Raw genomic sequence first — 22,177 nt, 5'->3', positions numbered from 1 at the left:
CAGTTTCATTCGTCCACATTTAGAGCAAGGAAACATAGTATTTCCTTCCTCTCTTCAAAACGATAGGGACATACTGGAACGTATCCAACAGCGAGCCAAGAAATCAGTTTGGGGACAGAAATCAAACCTTACGAAGAGCGCCTCCACTCACTGAAACTTTACCCATCAGGGTATAGGCGTCTTAGAGGTGACCTAATGACTTACATTATCATTAACACATCTAAGCACCCCCTTGAACACCTACTTAAGCTTAGTCTCAACACAAACCTAAGGGGTCATACCCAGAAACTGGAGACAGAACACAGTAGAACGAACTGTAGGCATATCTTCCACTCCTTAGGAGCGGTCAAATTCTGGAATTCGTTACCGGCTGAGCTAGGTCGAGCGACTTCTCAGGACTCCTTTAAGATAAAACTTGGCCTATTCTCACGAACTAAGGATAGTATCCTACTATGATTTAACAACTATTTTTCTTTCTCTTTTATCGTTAATATACCAAGGTTCCTACCTCAAGGTATCGGTGATCCACTGCTACTAGATATAGAAGCCCGTTAAGCGACAGCTTCTTCTATTCCATTCAGAACCCTTTGAATCCCTACGTCTGAAAACACTGAATATCATATACTGCCACATTCAAATAGTGCGGAACTTTACTGAGTCATTATGTTTGTATGTCAATTTCGGAGATGATTATATTACCCGTAGCTTTATATGTCATGTATCTTTTCACTAATTACTGTATAGAGGGTTCTGAGTTTTCTTGGCCTATATTGCGCCACAGGTATACTCAGCTGTCAGGTTCATGGCACCAACCAGCGGCGAATTTGAGCCAACTAAATGAAATATACCGATAATACATTTCGAAAAAAGCAAGAACAAATATTCTAGCAGAACAGCACGAATTCGTTTTATTTCGTTGGTTCTCGTCAGCTGCTTACAACGTGATATTTAAAATCATGACTACATAATGGGTTTAAATTACATGGAAGGGTGTGGTTAGAAGTTATATTAAAGACATACTAGTATTGTATATCAAGGGTGTAAATAAATTGAATAGACTGAATATTGTAAATATATAACTTATGTAAACGAACGTTCTGCAACATTGATTATGACAACAGTTCAAACGACTAGAAACAAGTGACTACATAATGAGTAAACGTTGATAGGAATAGAAGGAGTAGAGCTCAGTTGATTACTAATTTGGAAGATAGTTGATATAATACTCAATGATTTAATAAATGCAGGAGAGAAAATTAAGATGCAGTGAGGGGATATTTGTCACCAAGGCAAGGAAAGATTAATGACTATCTGTCTTTGAACACATAAGTCAGGTTTTTGACGCCTGATAGCAACGACTTGAACAAACCAGAAGACGAGTTTGGCTGCTTACTAATCACCTTGTAGGATTGCAATGTATCGACCTGATGTCCTGTATCAAGGTGTTTGATAATTACACTGTTTGGTCTTTCTTTTTCTTGTTCTGAGGCTTTTTGGAACATGTTCAAAAAATCTAAGATATGCCCTCATTTCTGTTCGGCCAATGTAGCTGCTTTCGCAGGTACACGTACATTTGTAAATACAGTTGGCGGTAACATGAAAGGGGTGCTTGTCAGCCTTTGGTTGAGTTATTGGACATGTTGTTTTATAAAGAATTAAAAGTTTGGCCTCCGGATAAGTTCTGGCTAGCTCAGTGTTCAGTCTGCTGCTGATTGTGTTTGCAACATCATCACCTTTGAAGTTAAGATTTATAGATATTGGTTTTTTATTGACCTTAATTACTTCCATCTTGTTTTCTTAAGGCTTTTTACATTCCTCAATAAATTTTTGTGGGTAACGGTTGTCCCTTAGGCATTTCTCTACGTTCATCAATTCTTCTTCCAGTTTGTTGGTGGTACATATTCTTTCTACCGTATAAAATAGTGTTTTAAGCAATGCCTTCTTGTAATTGATTGGAAAAGGACAATTGAAATTCAGGCAACGGCACGTTCCACTTTCTCGACGTTGCCATAAAACGTAGGGGAGACGGGACAGTTCAACTTTCGGTTTGTCGAAAAAGTACTTGGAATGGCTGTTCTGCTAGAACATTTTTTCTTGCTCTTTTCGAAATAATAAAGGGAAATATGCGTATGAAACAATACATTTGGTTACGAATTGTATTTAGCCTCACATTTTTGTCTTAGACTAAAGATCATTAGTTTATTACATATGAGAGGTGCCTAACATCGGTTTTACAATTAAAGTGACATACGATCTCCTCAAGATGCAGTTCGAAACCGGACACAATACCGTATTTAACTACGATCTACAATTAATGCGCCATTTTCGAGCAGTTAGTGTGTCTCATTAATATGACAACTAATTGACCACACAGTGGTTTTATTAGCAAGCTAATGATTATATGTTATGTCAATCTGTAAATTGTCTACACTAATTGTATGGGCTACTGACAGTGAAAAACTGCCCAACCCAAAATTGATGGAGAGTGGTTCAAGTTATTGATCAAGGACCGATTTTTTTGGCCACCACGATTATTCCGCAGTATATTTAAAAAGATACTTCTCGTAAAAGCAGCAGGATACACAATGAGGTCTAGTAAACTATTTCAGTTTTATCTTAAGTACAACTACCATTGCCATTTATGCAGACAAGACGTTTCAGGCGTTGAAATGGTTGTTGTAACTTCAGTGGTTGCACATTTGTGTTAGATACTAAGTTTTTCATAAATGGTAGAGATGTTTGCGTGGTAACTCAAGGACATGTGCAGGCTTCTTATTATAAGTGTCTTTGAAGCGTTGCTCACGTTTCGAGTAAAAATCAAGTAGGCAATGTTAAGGCTAGGCATACGAAAATAGGCAAAGGTAATAGGTCGGTTTATGAAGTAGTCTTCATCATCTAAGGTGGTTAGAGCACATTTTAGGTATACTTAACCTGCCTCGGGGCACGATGTTTGATAATGTAGGATTAGGCTGATAGAAAGCTAGGGGCTCTTAAACCAAGATATGACATTAATTCATGAAACCATTATCCACTGAGCCGTGGCGTGTTGGTGAGTAAAGACTACCAGGTTGGGGTTCTCGTAGTGATCGCAGCCAGTGGTCAGGGACGATGGCTAATATTGTTCATAATCGTTCACAGCAATGCAGATACACTCACTCTTTATATTCTACTCGACCTTCAGTCTCAGTACTCTTTTTGATCCCCATTTAGGTTCAATATAATGGAATAGGCAATGATGTAGACGAAGTACGGACCCTACTTCGCTTATGTTCTGTCGACAAACCTCGTTAATAACAGTGGGGTTATAACAATTCAAAGACGAGTATTTCGGATGTTTATATTTCATACATTCGCTTTGGGAGACAAACGAATTATTGAAAAGCGGAGATGGCAGATGTGCCTACTCAAAACATTACTCATTACAAGCGTTAACATATCTCAAAATGGATTGTGAAAAGGAGACAGACACTTGATACAGTAATCGGTATACAGACATACACAAGCATACATTAGATGTGTAAGTGTAGAATTATCAGGAAATAAATATCAAGTATGTACTGAAGGCCACACACCTGAGAACAGTTACTATGAAATCCAAATTGACTTAATAGTTAAAGGCTGTTTGAATCGTGAAATTCTGTTCAAAAGCTTGAATAAATCACTTGTAATAACCGAAAAGCTGATACACTCTTTCATACATACCTTTCCACTCTATATTTTCGAAACTTATCTCAATGTCCAGTCCTCATTATCGTTGCCATAACATTACTTCGGTCTCTCTCACTATTCATTTTGCCAGTTTCATTTCGTTGTAATGATATGATATGTCGAGTAGGATCAACGTACATCATTGACAGGCTTTACGTTCGTTTTAGCTGGATAAGTAAGACGAGTAGTACAGTAAGGCGAAGTCATTAACGGATCACGAACCTGAAACTGGTCTCATTCTGTAACTGATTTAGAATTCTTTCTCATCACCACCTTTCCAAAATATGTTTCTGTAGAAACTACGTAGTTGGGACTTTTTACAAAGCTTTTATTACTGCCTCATTTATACTGATACTGATATTAACTTTGGTTTTGTAAAGCCATACCTGGTTTAGTTTGTAACTGCTACAAAGATCTAACCACACTGAAACACCCAAGTGACATAGGTTACTTAAGTAATTAATAGCCTACGAACTGCATGTATCTAGTCTATTTCATTTTATAGGCTTCTACAGGCTTGTAAAGATCACTTTTTGGTGTCTTATATTCATTAGTCGATGACCTAGTGTTTCAGTTACTCGAATTTCAACCAATAGATGGAATATTAGAAACCCACTTCACTTCGGTTTGGACAACGGATAATTTCGTTAGCTTCCTTACAAACATGGTTTGATAATATAAATGATATTATTTCATTATTTGTTATTTTGTAATTAACTTCACTTGATGGAACCCAATATAGTGTCTCCCTAATATGCCCATTTCTCTACTAAGTGGCTCCTGAATATATGAATTTCCTGTTCTACCACCTGTGTTACTAAAAAATTTTTACTATTTACTCGTGACTAGTTTGTCGTTACTTTACTTACTGTCCAAGGTTCATCATTCAGAATTTGTGCCTGCACCAAATACCATTGGAAATATGGCCCTGCTACCCTTACGCACAAAATTTCGAGGACCTGCGCCTATGAATATGGATTTGGAAAAAGATATTATTGACGAAGCTCTCTATCTTTTTAAATCACTCATATTTCTTCGACAGTACGAACTAAAAGTAAGATTACATTCTATTCATTTAACCCAAATAAATTTCACGGTTTTGCCATAGTATGTGCCCTTTCAATTGTTATAAGGTTTCATGGAAAAATTAGATTTACATTTTGTATTAAAAGAAGTCACACCTGACCAATGAAGTATATTCTTAATACAAAAACTCAGTTACTTACAGTTAATAAAATGGTTGGTTATAGTTATTTATTATTCCTACTCCCATTTTGCTTGGGTTACTTTGTTTTTTAGGAAGTTTATTAGCTTACTAAAATTGGTTGAAATTAAGATTTTATTCACTTCCTAGCCTACCAACTAGTTTCGACAACTTGATAAATATTTCATTAATTAGAGTTTTTCTGCACAAGCAGATAGATAACTACATCTCGAGTTATCATGGAAAAAGGTTAAATTACACCACAGAATGGAGCTGTGACATGAATAGTTAAACATCCTATTTTCAACCAGTAGGTCCTAGGTTCAAGTGCTGCTTTACCTACTTCGGTTTCGGTAGCCCGGTAGTATCTGTCACTAGTCCCATACATCTAAAGCTTGGCTCAAAGACGAGGGAATGAACTTGTATTTGGTGAATGAGTTGCAATATTCACTTATTAACAAAATCGAAGACTCGACTGACACTTACCAACTGACACAATTTTTTTTAATTCTTCCGCGTGCTGTGATATCATATAGCCAGTCTGTTTGATGCCGTAATTGTGAAAGATTGTAGTAAAAGAAAGCTGATAATCACGTGTTTAATATTTATTGGTGAAAATATGTCATGCTAGTAAGTTAAATTGGTAAGTTTAAGGACTATATCATAACTTATAGATTTTTAGCATAACTTCACGAGTTATTGACCATAGTTGCCAAGTAACTGACCTATAAGTAGATTTAAGTGTACTACATTTTCGGCACACCTTGTCACTTTTAAACGTGCAAACATCACACTACTATATAATCATGATACGAATTATGTGGCGGTATCTTTTTTGTTGAGTTCAACACTATTTACCATTATTCAATATGACACAGAGTGACTAGAATATTTAAATATCATTCTTTTTAACTAGCGTATGTGTATATATGACTAGAAGAGAGTGGATTGTCATTACTTATCTTTTATTACAGTTATGAGCTCCATACTGACCTTGAACATTTGTCTTGTTTGTAATTAAGTAAATCACTAACACTTATTTAGTTTCTTATATAGTCAATTCGGTAACAAAGAATGGTTAAATCTGTAAGTACTTCTAAGTTTATGTAACAGTAGGTCAAATAGCTGCCAATGAGTAACAATCCTAGATTTCTAGTGGGTTGATATTATTTCATTAAAGTCACCGTTTCCATCACAGATGAATCACTTTTCAGTCATTCAGTCAGTCAGCTACAACGTAGGACGAGGCACATATGTGCATCGGTCCAGGTTGCCATACCGCATCAGCACAACAAGATGAACACCGGATTCATAGCAGTGATTAGGTCAAAGGTGGTAATATATAAGAGAAAGATTGCATATAGAGATATAGTACAAGAAGAAAGAATTGGTTCGTAGAAAGAAAGATATGAAGCGATTTTAATCTCTTAGTTTAAGGGATGACAGGGAGTGTATACACCGACGCCATTGTGATCGATTCTGAGCCATGTCACCAAGAGTCTCCAACCATTGGTTACGATAGTCACGCGGACCCCAACCGAGTAGTCTGCATCTACCAACATGGCTCAGACTAGAAGTTAGTGACTTCAAGCACTGATGCCACGTTTTGGTTTGGCCGCCCTTAACTTCCTTCCAACCATTTCCAATACCGGATAGCATTGCACGTCGTGGTAACCAGTGTTCGGGCATACGTAACACGTGGCCCAACCATCTCAGTCGATGAAGATTCATAACCTCATCAACTGATTTGCCATCATTCCCTAATACCCTGCGTCTAACCTCACTATTACTTACCCGGTGATCCCAGCAGATGCCAGCAATATTTCTAAGGCATCTGTGGTCAAATACTAATAGCTTACGAGTGTCTTCTACTCTTAATGGCCATGTTTCGCTGCCGTAAATTAAAACAGAACGGACTGCCGCGCAGTATACTCGTCCTTTTATTGATAGACGGATATCTCGCCTTCGCCACAGGTGACGTAAGTTGGCAAAAACCAAACGAGCTTTTCGAATCCGTGCTGAGATTTGGTCAGACACCAACCCATTAGGGCTGATCAGACTTCCAAGATAAGTGAAGTTGTCAACGCGTTCGACTACTTCACTCCCTATCCTTAGTTCAGGTGTTAACGCAGACCAGTCCTGAAGCAACAACTTGCATTTAGAGGGAGAGAAGCGCATTCCAAACATCCTGGCATTGTTGCTCAGTGCTACCAGAAGACTCTGCATTTTGTCAGCGTCTTCACCAAACAGGACTATGTCGTCTGCGTATTCTAAGTCGATAAGTGGACCTCCTGGATGGAGATCAATACCCGAGAACTCAGTCGACGAGAAAGTTATTTCCATCAGTAGATCTATGATGAAGTTAAACAAAAATGGAGAAAGTGGACAGCCTTGACGGACACCACTTGAGGTTGCAAAAGTAGATGACAGTTCGCCATAAGCTCTCACTCGACTAGTAGTGTTCAAGTAAAGAGCTTTTACAAGGTTTATGTACTTCTGGGGTACGCCTTTCAATGACAGACACTGCCACAGAATCTCGCGGTCTACAGAGTCAAATGCTGCTTTTAAGTCGAGAAAGACCACCGTTGTCGGACGCCGATAAGTATGCCTGTGTTCTAGAATCTGACGAATGGTGAATATGTGGTCGATGCAGCCACGACCAGGTCTAAAGCCAGCTTGATTCTCTCGTGTTTGCAGTTCACGAGTCTTAGTTAGGCGTCTGATAATTATCGAGGCTAGTATTTTAGATATTATATTAGTTAAACTAATCCCTCTGTGGTTGTCACAGGATGATTTTGACCCTTTCTTATATATTGGGACTATAAGTGATTGTGACCAGTTAGATGGGATAACGTCTAACTCCCAGATTTTAGCTAAAATATTAGTCAACCTAATCGCTAAAATTGGACCACCATCCTTAAAGACCTCTAGAGCCAATCCATCTGGACCAGCTGCTCTTCCTCGCTTCAGATTAACTATAGCCTTTTGAACTTCAGCAAGAGTTGGGGGACCTACTTCAATGTTCCATTCACACTGTCTGGGAATGGAGGGTAGTTGTAGAGTAGCTGAAGGCCAGTTGAACTGTTCTCTGAAATGTTCCGCCCATCGTTCTAAACGTCTGGACTGGGAGTAGATGAGAGTATCGTCTTTTCCGATATAATCTCACTTACACTTGACTTATTAATTCCAGTTTCTTTTATTAGTCTGTAAAGCTGTCTTGTGTTCCCTATAGTCGCCGCGTTTTCCATCTCTTTTGCTTTCGTTGCCCACCACTGCTCACGGTCGTTTCTTAGACTTTTTCTTAACCTAGATCTGATTTGGTGTCGCTCTTCATCATGTTCGGAACCTGATGGGACGAGTTTGCGAGAATCCATCAGTGTGATAGACTTTGAAGAAATCCACTGGTTCTTTGAAACTCTGTGGTTTAAGTCACTAACAGATTTCATTGCTGTTTCCACAGCTGCTTGTATGTCTTTCCAAGCAACATCTGGGTCAGCCTCGTCTTACGAACTACCTAATCGTGACCTCAGTTGTTCTTGGGACCTAATTTTGGTTTCCTCGCTACTCAGTTCGGTTCTAATGGGTCTTTTTACTGTGGCTTTTTTGCGTCCAGTGAGGCGCAAGCAGATGCGTGCCCGTATTAGGGCGTGGTCGGAGTCCAAGCAGGTACTCCAGAATGAGCGACAATCTTCTACCGACCCTCTCCAACGATGACTGATGGCAATATGGTCTATTTGAGTCCATCGTTGGTTTGGTGCAGGCGGTCGCCACGTTAGACGACGTCTCTCCTTATGCTTAAAATTTGTGTTTGCTAAAAATAAGCGATTGTCTGAGCACAGTTGCAGCAGACGGTCACCATTATCTGTTCGCTGTGCCGGAATACTAAAATATCCACCTAAATGCCTTTCTGTTTGGTTTAAGCTACCTATCTGAGCATTAAAGTCACCCCCTACGAGTACTATGTCTGAGCGTTTAGCTTTCTGAAGAAGTTCAGAAAGCTTTCTGTAAAATTCATCTTTCACATCATCTGAGCTGCAGTCAGTGGGAGCGTAGGCAGAAACGACGAAAAGGCAACGACGTGTGTCCCTATCCTTCCGAGTTCTTGCGGAGCCGTTTAGCCGAACAGCACATAGACGACTGTTGACGGGGATCCACTCTAGCAGTGATTGTTCCGCCCTCATGCTTAGTGCTATGCCTACACCTGCCAGTCCACGAGAACTGGCCATCGGGTCACCAGATACACGTAGGGTGTATCTCGTTGGCTCTCCGTGTTGTCGAGGTGAGGTCAAGTGAATGACCACACTGGAATCCTGTATGCGTGTTTCGGAGACACAGCATACATCAATGGAAAGAGACTCTAGGGTTTTAGCCAAGGAAGCCTGCTGACCGATTTGACATAGGGTGCGTACGTTGAAAGCTCCAATGTGTAGTTTGGAGCGAGGTTTCAGTAGACCTGGGACAGAGTTTTGAACACTAGAATCGTTGGCTATGGTGACACTTGAGGAGGAAGCCGAAGGTGGAAGTTTAGAGTTGAAAGTCGATGTAGGAGGAATAATAGAAATTGAAGAGGAAGGTTGATTATGAATACAGTGGTCTTGTGTGCTGTTAAAGGTATGAGGGCGGTTATCACTTCCCGGTTGCCCACACCGTGGAAGGGTTCTTCTGGAGGTACCTGAAAAGGAAATTGGATTAGAGGCGGTCTCAGTGACCTGAGAGCGTGACCGCAGTGCCCAAGGGACAACTGCTTGAGGCCGGTCGCGCACGGCCTTTTCGTGGGAGGTTTTTGACGTGTTAGCTCCGTTCTTCAAAGGGCCTTACCGCCGGAGACGGAAATCCGTGAGGTAAGGTCAGGTGTGCATTTTTAGGGTCGACCTTTTCTAACCCCACCCCTCCTTGTGGGAAGGCAGCATCGCTGTCATGCTGGTTGTCTGAAGGAAACACCTTACTGCTGTCACACCTCTGTACAGTCAGCAGTACGACTTCGCCTTCGGACCTTGGGTTTGTTGCTCTTAGTCTTACCGCTCTTCAACCGACGTGTCTGACATGGTAGGACCTTGAGGAACGGTTGTTCCAACCAGTATAGCTCGGTTGCTTCATCACGATAGACAAGCCCGACCACCACGTCACTTTTCATCCTTTTCAGAATTATAGTCAACTTCCGTTCAGTGTTCTGGATGGCATCTTTTTTTGCTGATTCCTTAGAGAACTTTTCTGCATTATTTAGTATGAAGGATAATTTGTCAATACAATCTTCTCAGCTCATAAGAATGATCCTAGCAATCTTCACAAACTTTGTTCTCTATAAGATCATTTGATAGAGATTTATGTTCCTATTTTGTCAAAGTTTTCGAATTAATGTATTCATGATAGCAATTAGAGACTGATGTTTTGAGTTACTCGAAATCATTGTCAAACTGGGAGTAAGTCAGATGTTTGTTTGGTTGGATTCTCAAATTACGTTCTTATGCAGAGTTCATCAATTTTGGTAGAAATACCACAATATTTTCAACCAAGTGATAACACTTACATTTGGAATTTAGAATGCTTCCGGAGCACGGATTCGCCCCTAAATACGATGGTACGGCCGAGCGTGGGGACAGTCAGTTCTCCTAAAACTGCTGTCACATGTCCACGCGTATACAGCCACTGCCTTCTAGCGGCGAGGGTGTTGTTTACGAAATCGAGAGGACAGAAAGCGAATGCCCGGCGCTTCAACCGGGTCAGTGAACACAGAGAGTTCACCTAGAGGAGTTGGAAAACCCTGATTCCAAACCAATGGTGTACATAGGATACATGATCCTGAGAGGACAAATAGCCTATGAACCAATTGTTGGTCACCGGCTACCATGAGACTGCATCTCCTGAGGTTGCTACACTACCTTGTGGATCAGACCTCTAGGTCAAAGGCTCAGGGCGTGCCCCCCCTAAGAAAGCCACCTGGTTTGGTCTGGAAACCCGGGCAATATCACAGCCCACACACAAATCAAGTGATTTGTGTGGCGCATATGTATTCGGTGCCCCTTTGTACCAATATTTATGTGTTAAAATAAATAAATAATGGTGTAAGATGAGGCTTAAATAGGCAGTCTCTAATTGCTGTCGTGAATACATTAATTCGAAAACTTTGACAAAATAGGAACATAAATCTCTATCAAATGATCTTATAGAGAACAAAGTTTATGAAGATTGCTAGGATCATTCTTATGAGCTGAGAAGATTGTATTGACAAATTATCCTTCATACTAAATAATGCAGAAAAGTTCTCTAAGGAATCAGCAAAAAAAGATGCCATCCAGAACACTGAACGGAAGTTGACTATAATTCTGAGAAAGTGAGTCACTCATCAACAATGACTTCTTTGAACATTTAGTACCATTGGTCTTTTCTATCTCATTACTGCATGGCCCCTTAAAGGTACATAGGGAAGATTTTCCCCATTTGTCCTATAATGGATAATTAATAACTCCCTATACTATGCAGTTGCCAGATGCTTGGGGGAAGTTCTACGACCGGTCGGGCACCAAATCTGTAAGCATAGTTCTTCAGTGTATCAGAGAAAAAAATGGTGTCGATAGATGTCACTTTTCTGTCTACAAATTTCCCACTCACAGGAACGACTAGTTTCTTATGAGATTATAGTGACTACAGGAAAGTCGATTTCGGTGCCCAAAAGCACTTTCTAAGAGAACTACTTCTACTCTGCACTTTCAACGTGCACTTCAAATTTAAAGTTGATTTCTATAGAGAAATAAATGGTGTTGCGATCAGTCCTCTCCTAGTAGACTTTAATGGCCAATCTAGAGAACATTAATCTTAGAGTAACAGTAACATTATTATTTCAGTGAAGATCTCAATTGTGTCTTGATAGAGAATACTAAAGAACATGAAACCTAGGTCCAGGGATTTTAAAAACCATCTGGAAATGAATAGAAGTGTTTTTCGCTATGCTTAAGTTATTTTCTAATCACGAACGATTGGAAGATTTTTTACGAAACGGGATCTATGAGAAATAGATAAACTGAATGAGTAATACACAGTACTTTAACAATAATTCCCTTCTGTATGTAAGAAAAGTCTTGTAAGGAGGATGTATTGGCAAGACTTAATTACACTTAAGTTCATTCAGTCATATATTGATTAGCTTTAGAAATTATCAAATTGAAGAATTGTCACTTAAACATGAAACCACGGAGAATTAATGTAATTAAATATTTCGCTAAATTAAATCAAGTAAATAAAAATCCACAGTGGATTAATTGTAACAAACTAATTTTATACTGACCGAAAATTACGCTGATTTAATATGAAGATCATCTTTGAAATTATCACAATCTTCTAAATTATGTTTGAGAATTTACATCCTTAACGAAAATATTTCTAAGATTTGCAATTGTTTTATTCAAAATTAGTACACTTACAAGCTTATATGAAGAAATCGTGCAAACAAATAAAATTCATAGTTAGATGGTGGTTGGAGGTAGTCGATAGGAAATCCTGGACCCGGGTTTCGTGCTACTTGGCACTCGTCAGCAAGGTGTACCTGTAATCTTGAGGGAACTGGTGCTCCCTGACGGATTCGCTCCTGTGTCCCGGGTCCAGGGTTTCTTGTCGACTACCTCCAACCACCATCTAATCTCAACATAGTGCACGCAGTGTCGAGTCACCTAGACTGGTGGTCACATTGCAACATGGTAGATAGCATTCGATCTGCACTAAGAAGGACTTGACACACATGACATTGATCACCACCCAGTGATCAGTCAATTGTGAATATTCATAGTACTAAGACAATATTCTCACAATTCAAATAACTAAATAAGAACTTTCGTTTAAATTTCATTGAATAGTTTCACAGCATTTAGGCGCTGAGTTGATGTGACACATTAAGGAGGAAGAATGTATTTGTAAAATCTCAGCGAATGAATTTGAAGTAAATCCAACGTTTCTCTTGGTAATCTGATCCAAGCTTTTTCAAGGAAATATAATCAAAAATCAAAATTATCGAAAAAGCTTGGACCAGATTGCCAGGCAAAACGTTGGATTTACTTCAAATTCATTCGCTGAGAATTTACAAATACATCCTTCCTCTTTTATTCATATAACCTTTTAAAGAAGAGTTAAGACGAGATTTTAAAATGATACCTTTGGTTTGTTGACCTGACTAGAAGTATTTTGCTTCTAAAGAACCTAGTATTGTTTCTAACTTTTATAAAAAAAAATTATGATAAGTAACTTCGCATATCAATACCGTACTTCATAATCTTTCTTGGCATAGTGGAAGCTAAGAATCAAGTATTATAAACTATTTTTCTAAAATGGATATCTTGTTAATCTTTATGACATACAAAATTGGATTTATTTATATGATATGTATAAGGATTACACTCTCTAAGAATGATATATGAAAATGAGGAATTGATTCAAATACAGTTAAGGTGAACTAGTCAGTTTATTGAAAAGATTATTTTTAAGTTCCAAACACTGATTTAATGTGTCGTAACCGATTGTTTGTTAGATCATTTTAGCAATTTTCTAGTTCAAATGTACTGAAAAGAAGGTAGATGTTACAAGTGTTTTAATAATTCACTTTAAATACTATTCATTATTCCTTTTTATTGAACGTCTCTTTATTATGTAATTCTTGTATATGTGGCACTTCAGTGTAACTTTTCAATATATGTACTAAAATTCCGTTGTTTTTTTTTTCATTGTTGTTAATTCAGAGTGAAGCTGATCGCGTACTTGTTTATCTCGTTCTATATATTTTGGAATGCTTAAGAAAATTACAAAGGGTATGTTTAAATTCATCTTCACTCTTAAAGTTACAGTAAACATTGATGAAGTCGTGTCCTCTTGAGATTCATGGTTTAATTGTGAGACACGAACTGTCTTATCGGACAACATCATCGGTATAAACTTAAAAAGGAAATGCTTTAATAAAACTTCTTCACAGGTGACTACTAGATTTTTCTGTCAAAATTGAATCTGATTAGTTGTTGCCAACAATTATCATGGAAATTTCACCACAGAATCGCCTAACTCAGAGAACGAGATTTCATCAGGACCATTCTTCTAAGTTACATAACTTCTCAACTATCACTCAGTAGTGAATGTGTAAATTAATAATTATCGTAGACTCGGATGTTCTGATTGAATGCTATTGAGTTTAGTTTAGTGTTATTGAATAGACTTTTTCACTGTCAATTTATCTATTGAACACGAGATATGACTATCACAATCCAGTAATCTGTTAGATTATCGTACTTTTTGGAATGTACACTTGCCGGATTTTCAAGTCATTAGGACCGCCGAGACTTACTGAGATACAGTTAACAAAGCTCAAATTAAATCATGGTTAAATGACTTGGTTTTCAACCAATAGACTACAGGTTCAAATACTTGAATTTGAACAGTTATATAGTATCACCAGACCTCACATAAATAATGTTGCTCAAATCCGAGTACCTAAACTCATACTCTGTAAATGCGTTACACTGAGATATAAAATTAACATTATGGACAAAACACAATTATTGAGTTCCATGGTTTGACCATTCCAAATATAATCACGAAGCGATTATAGTCAATATTTAGTCATACATACGAAATATTTCGGTTCAAAATTCATTGATTAATTCCTATCTTAATATTGTAATTAAAAGAATATTTATGCTAAACTACACAATAAAAATTCATTCAATTTCGTATTTTCTTGTAAATGTTTCATTATTCTATGTCAATTTCCTCTTCTACAATCTACATCATTCTTGTTCATTTTTAATAGCTTTTTATTGTAGTATACGTATGTAAATTCCATTCTCAACATAAACTACTAAATTATACGTCAACATCGCTAACAGAAATAACTATAGTGTGATGTACATCGATTGTGATTCCAATTTAGAAAAAAATCATTGTTTATAGCGTATTAGGAGCTTCTTACCATCATTATAATTAGAAGATTGAAGCTTTGCACATCTAGTGCAGTTGAACACCATCAACTAGCAAATAATAATAATAATCACAGTTGAATTCACGATTCGATCTAAGCTAGACCACCATTGAAAACCTGGAAGTACTGGGCGGCCGTTTCGTCCTATTATGGGACTCCTCGGCAGTGCTCATACACGATCTTGCATCCGGGATTCGAACCCAGGACCTTCGGTCTCGCACGCGGACCCTTAACCTGTAAACCACTGAGACGTCATCCAACGGTGTTAATGTCCCGAGTGCGGGATCGTGTGTGCGCACTTCTGAGAAGTCCCATGCTAGGACGAAACGGTTGTCCAGTACTTCCAATGGTGGTCTAACTTAGATTGACTCATGAATTCAACTGTGAAAGTACTACAACTTCCACAAATCCCCAAAATTGATAGTAATAATCGTTAATTATGTATGTGTTATCTATCCTTGATATTTTTAAAAGAATATGGCTGAGGATGTTTGTGGACTGAACTTTAAGTATCAGATCTTTAAGAGTTGTTTATACTATCTTGATCGTTTACATGAAAATCGATATTTTCAAGTGTTGATCCGTGATCTTTTAGGATATGAATCAACGAATCAACCATTCATTGTTTTATTCAAAATCTTTGAAATAAACATTTCACATATTCTTTCGGCTTTAAAATAAGCTCTTTCGTTCAGTCCTGACAGAGAACCTCTAATCATGTTTATATTTCATTCCCTTATCTTGCATATAAATTGCTTTTAAACGTAATTGAAATGATTAATTCTATACAGACTATAGTTTTAGTTATACTGTAGTGAACGAGAACACAGTGAGAACAATCGAATGTATTTGAACACAAAATTACAGAACATCTTACTAAAATCTGAGAACCATACATTAAATACTTGATTTGCAAACTGTCAATCAATTGTCTCAAACCCGACTGTTCCTTTTTCAAATATCGGTCAGTCGTCTCAGACTTCATTGTTCTCTCGTTTCCACACCAATTATTCTTCATCCTTGTTCTCTTTCCTTAGATCTTCTTAACCTTCCGCCGCTAGTATTTCACTTGCGATTGATGACATATACTACTTATAACTGTCGACATCAGTAGCACACACTAAAATACCCCTGTTTCATACTTTTCATATTCTAAGATACTTTCATGATAAATCTAAATTTTTGTTTTTACCAGTGTCCAGATAGAACTTCTGGAGCTAAAGAATTAGCTGCAATGGCCATAAGTCGTTTTGATATACCAGGTGATCCAGATTTTCCTCGAGAATTAAACAATATGTATGCTAAACCGAAAAATCCCACAGAAATGGAAACGATGCGCGGTTATTTAACTCAGTTAAGACAAGAGTTAGGTGTACGATTATTAGATAAAGTTTACCGTGATGATAATAGCCCACCTAGTAAGGTAAGAATAATATTTATTTGTAAGAGATTTTTATACCTTACATAGTATTATGAATCGAACTTCGTTATCCCCAATTAATAGGATCATTAAATATTTGAGTTGACTAATGGTGATTCGCTTTACGCCAATAATACTAATAGCCTTCGCTCAACTATTATGCCCACTAAGTGTGCTAAAGTTTATTGGCCTATCCAAATTCGTTCTGTTCTTAACCTGTCCAATCAAAACACTGGAATGGTATACCCATTTACTTTCTGTTGTTACAACTCAATTACTCACATGATGGTGTTATAAACCAATTACAAGACCACAACGTATCATAAATAGGACATCACAATCTGTACATAACAGCTCGGTAATTTGTTTTACAAAACTAAATAATAGATAATTTATAAATGGTAAGAGGATATATCGACAATTAAGACATTAAAAATATCTTCAATAATTAATAAATACATAATAAGAATATATATTTACTAATCCACCGTAGAATGATCTTCAAAGATTCAGTTATTCCATCCGTATTTTTCGAACTGCTTTTGAATATTGATGTGTATTAAGGCCACAAAAATAATGATCATTTGTATTATTATTTCAACTAAGTTTAAAAAGAAATATCCAATCTGGAAATTATAGTGCATCATTCTTATATATTTTCTCAGATTTTTTTTAGTATCTATGATTAATAACCTGATTAGATCAAGTAGTACTACTCTAGTTATTTGATATACTTTTGGAGTTAACTCATGAAAGATGAGATGTTATTTCTGTCATCCATTGAAGTATCATTCATTTGTCAGTTTTTCCAATCATAAAAGATCGACTAAAACTAACTACTGTTTTCGATTTTTTTTAAATCCCTCTTATTGAATGAAATTAAATCTAATATGATTGTTCACTAAGCTAATAATTTGCAATTCCAATCTCAAAAAAAAAGATTATAATTAAAACTTCGATCCTGCTCTATTCTGTCGGCCTACTAAATAGAGAAAATCTTATGGTTGTACACTAGCTTTCTTTAAGTTAATTGGATTCTATACAGAGTAAATTCTGTGATTATTAATTACCGAACAATCACTTGAACATGAAATCTCAGTGAACTAATCAATATAAATAAGAAATACCCTGAAAGTAAATTGTGAATGATGAAAATCACTTTGAAACAATATGGAAATTCTAAACTTGATTTACTCTTAAATTTATTGTATTTAAGAATTTCATATTTTCAATAAAATCTTACTTTCTTTTTCTAAAACTTTAAATAATTTTTAATAATAAATTTTCAGTAAGGGGTTATAGATTGATATCATGAATGGATCTATGTTAGACCAACATTGAAAACCTGGAAGGATTGGACGGCCGTTTAATTCTTTATCAAAATCTCAGCAGTGCGCATCCATGATCCCGCCCCGCGAGACTCGAATCTAGAACCTATCAATCTCACACGCGCGAACGCTTAACTTCTAGACTACTAAGCCGGCGTGTCTAACTTCAAATGATCCACGAAATTGCGCCACCATTCACCATTATCTATGTATAATGTCTATTGTATAATATTTAATTCTACAAACTTTGGAAAGAGGAATTTCATACTAGGACTAGCTTCAATTGACTCATGAATTCAACTATTAAATCATTAAAATCTCCACAAAACCCCTCTCTGATTGTTATACATTCAAAGCATAACAAAAAGTTGGATCGATTAGTAACTTAAATAAGTCGAGATTATTTATTTACTTATTTTATTTAAACACATAAACATTGGTACAAGGGAGCACCAAATAGATATGCGCCACATGAATCATTCGATTTGTGTGAGGGCTGGGATACTGCCCGGGTGCCCAAACCGAAACAGGTGGTTATCTTAGGAGGCCAAACCCCGAGCCTTGGACCTAAAGGTCTAACCCATAAGGCAGTGGAGCATCGTAAGGAGATGCAGTCCCATGGTAGCCGGTGACCAACATTAGGTTCATACGCCATTTGTTCCCGCAGGATCATGGAGCCCATGTGCACCATTGGTTTAATGCGCCGGACATTCGTTTTTCGTCCTCTCAATTTCGTAGACAACACCCCCGCCACGAGAAGGCAGTGAGTATGACTTCCCTGGCAGAGGCTGTATATGCGTGGCCGAGTGAGGGCGGGTCCACTCCACTCTCGGCCATACCAAGGCATTTGGGGGCAATAAGTTGAGATAATTTAGTTTATTAATGTAACTTATATTTTGTAATTATTCTTTGTAACAACGGGTAATCAAGTGATCCTAGAAAATGTGGATAATTATATTTATCTTATAAACAATTGAAAAAATCATTTGTAAGGGTTACCTGAGTCTTTCATTTGTTGATGTCAAAACCTGCAACTGATCAGTCTTTTGTAATATGTAGATCCTGTGTCTGCTGCCTTGATATTCCCATTAACTTACAAGCATTTTAAGCAATCAACAAAACCCAACATATCCCCTGTTTATAAAGGTGAATATTTGTTTTTGTTAAGAAATAGTAATGCATATACCCTTCGTTGTAAGTGTAGTGAACGAAAACTCAGGTACAGTAAACTAATTTATTGTTTTACGCAAAATTACTCAGTGACTATGTAAAATATGAAAGTCATACATTAAATACATCATTTGCATATCTTCCTTGAGTTGTCCTTTATATACTCCATCATTCTTTCAATTCTGTTGTTCTTTCGATTGCTCTTTAATTTCTTTTCTCTTCTCTATTTCAATCTTCTGCTAGCAGCCATTCTACTTCCGATTGGTGCCACATACTACTTATATCTGTCTACGGAATTAGCATACGCCACACATATATTATTTGTCTATGAAAGGGTCATTGAGATGGAAAATCACTGGGATCTCCTATATAGCAGGTCGCTAAAATCAAAAATGTAAACCGACGCATTTTAACCTTGGACCACCTGATTGCAATGGCATATAAGGTCAACGCATTCAGTCCAAGCTATCAAAACACAAAATTGCACACTAAATGTAAATCGGCAATATAGAAATGTATTAGATCAGGGATGAATAGCAGGATTAACATATTCATTATGTGAAATAATATATTTTTAATGTAACTCGTTTGAATAGGGTATGTTGATATTATTCGACCTTAGCCTATACTGTGTGAGAGAGCCAGTCATACTGCTAAGCTGACCAAATCGAAGTGAATTGGAGTTCAAACCCAGGACCGACTAGCTAAAAACCAAGTTCTTTAAACGAATAAGCCATAACCTCATACTTAGACTAGACAAAGGTATTGCATTGTCAGTTATTATGTTAAGCCCACATACCCTATTCTAGCTACTGGACAGGCCAATCTATTAATTCTACTTGAGTCACATTTTGACCTTTTTAATTATTCGCTTATCAATCTTGACTGTTTTTATGTAAGCGTATGTGTGTACACTTCTTATCCCATTCATCACATGTCTGTAGCTTATTTTTGTGACTATAAATATTGATTAACGCTTGGTTAAATTGAGTTGGCCCACATGCCTTCTCCACTGCGCGTCATTTCGCTTCGTTCTCCAATATTTTGTCGGGATCAAAGATTGTATGAAATATACGTAACGAAATTCATTATCGCATCCGACTTATTTAATTCCGTTATTTACTAACGCAATTTAAGTCGATAAATATATACGAGGATTAACGATATGTGTATTTCAATAGCAATCAGAAACGACCAAACTGGAGTCAGATCACGGGCCACTAAAGTACTGATCAATGTGACTCATTTCAAGTCATGCCTTGTAAAGTCTTTTAATTTTATATCCTTCAAGTGATTTTTGGTTAAGTCTATTGAAGTAACCTGTAGAATGCTAACTCAGCGATTGGTAATACTTCTGTAGTCAGTGCTATTCCGACGAGTTGATCTTATCTTTCTAATTGTTTATTATCATTTTTATTACAGTGGTGGTTGTGCTTTGGTAAGCGTCGTTTCATGGATCAATCTTTAACACCATTGGGAGTTTTCTAAGAAAAGCGTTTTTTTTTACATATACTCTGAGTATTTTATCGTTGTTTGTTTCTCTTCTATAACAGTAACTTTCAATTTTTCTAATCTAATATTTTTTATTGTTTACTTGAATAAACAGATTGTCAAATAAATTTTCACTTCTTATAATAATGATTATAGTATACCAATATCGTTCACGGCACGTATTGCGAATTTTCTCATATCACTTAAGTTCTAATGTTTTGATTGTTAATACTTGATCGCAAGGGTCAATAAATACGTTAGCGGCAACTTCGTAATATTATGTAATAATTAGCAAAACTTATGTATTTAATGAATTTCTTGTAACTACTGTGTAATATTGTACTCGGAAATTCGTGTTAACTTAATTGTCATTCTAAGGTTGGTTCAACATCAGAGAATGCATATCAACATACACTAAGTTTAAAAATCGTTCTCTGAGACATAGTTCTATTGTATTTGCACACTGATTTTATTTAATCCTTAAGAATATTATTAGGTTTATGGGATTAGAAAAGATTTGATAAAAATATTCAAGAGCGTAAATAAAGTCATATGTTGCTTACTAGTAAGATAATGCTTATGGTCATATAGGCGTTCACCAGGTAGCCCGCTTTTCTCCTATCCTTCGCGTTATATCAGCGTGCTTACTTTGAGATTCGCTTAGCTCTATGCTTTAGTCAAACATTCAATGCACTGTAGTGAATTTTCCCCGACATGCTAGTTTAGGATCAGTTTTAGTAACATAACTTCTTGGATATCACTTCGATCCGTAATACATAAATGGACGGATTGTAATCTGATTACCAAAGTCCCGTTTATTTTTTGCACACACACATGTCTCGTGTCGGTCTGCAAGTCAGTGTATCTACCCTTGTGAATCATGTCTGGCCGTGGCAAAGGTGGTAAGGGTTTGGACAAAGGAAGAGCCAAGGTGTTACGCGACATCCCGTTGTTCGTGGTGTGTTTAAGAATCGCGATATTTAAACGATGCCAACCCTTATTCTTATCAATTACCTATTCGCTATCCTGCGTGGTAGTACTGACAGGTAGTGAGACTTGGTAATGCAACTGACCAATCGAGTGCAGACTCGGGGATTTACGATGCGACAACACTTCATCTTTGAAGATTGGTGGCACTATCCGCCTACTCAGGACGAGACTTGAACCTAGGGCCCAGTTGTTGGAAACTGGAGACACTGACCATTACTCCATCGTGTGGCAGCGCACATCCTTCCTTCCTGGAGTGCATGTTTACCACTTTCACCCAGTGACTATGGAACCACACATTTAGGCACCATCGTAAGTAATCCGGAAATATGTTATCGTACAAACCGAAGTCAGACCCAGCGAAATATCAGACTAATCACCAAACCCGGACACAAATGACAGGTCAAATACTTAACCTTTGAAGTGGAAGCCATGCATAACTTCTCAGTCGAAGCTTGGAGTGAATATCACATGACTTCTTTCGTTGGTTTAATACGCACTCTGACCTGCCATATACTACCTACGGCAGATTGCTTACGAATGCATTCTGAGGTGGTGTCAACAAAAAGGTCCTAGACCACTTTCTTCGGATACGCAGTCTAGACTACCTTTAAGTACATCCAAACCTACATCTTCACTTCACAGAGCCACGTCATAAGGCAATAGGAATTCAAACAGATCTTCAAACTTCAGTCCGCAAAGTGAGGACAAACAAGAACGCCGCCTTCACATCAGTAATAAGTTCCCTCCTACTTCTGGTCGATGACCAGCTAGGACTACGGAGTTCGCCGCTACTCTTATTCTCAGACGACGTCAGTTTGGAGAGCCGAGGTAGGCGACGTCGACTAGTCCAGTGCACCAGAACATTGGGTACACAAAGACCCGGGTTTCCATCCAAAAACTGGAGATAACTGCCG

The 22,177-nt window shown here is 37.4% G+C and overlaps 1 protein-coding gene across 3 annotated transcripts; it reads left to right on the top strand.

Moving 5' to 3' along the window:
• Nucleotides 1–561: 561 nt before the first annotated feature.
• On the top strand, nt 562–20,401 carry ARPC3_1 (Actin- protein 2/3 complex subunit 3; the record flags this gene model as incomplete). 3 transcript variants are annotated; one of them, XM_051212485.1, is made up of 5 exons in its annotated part: nt 562–640; nt 4,586–4,762; nt 13,636–13,704; nt 16,060–16,287; nt 20,205–20,401. In XM_051212485.1, coding segments are annotated over 5 exons (618 nt in total), but the record flags the coding sequence as incomplete, so codon positions are not given. The 3 variants fall into 3 exon arrangements, with proteins under 3 accessions (XP_051072671.1, XP_051072672.1, XP_051072670.1); XM_051212483.1 differs by having other exon boundaries at nt 562–669; nt 20,205–20,286; XM_051212484.1 differs by lacking the exon at nt 562–640 and adding an exon at nt 3,377–3,517.
• Nucleotides 20,402–22,177: the final 1,776 nt, after the last annotated feature.

The sequence above is a fragment of the Schistosoma haematobium genome, chromosome ZW (genome assembly GCF_000699445.3).
Source record: "Schistosoma haematobium chromosome ZW, whole genome shotgun sequence".
NCBI classification, from domain to species: Eukaryota; Metazoa; Platyhelminthes; class Trematoda; order Strigeidida; family Schistosomatidae; genus Schistosoma; species Schistosoma haematobium.
This window is presented reverse-complemented; position numbering and strand designations above follow the sequence as displayed.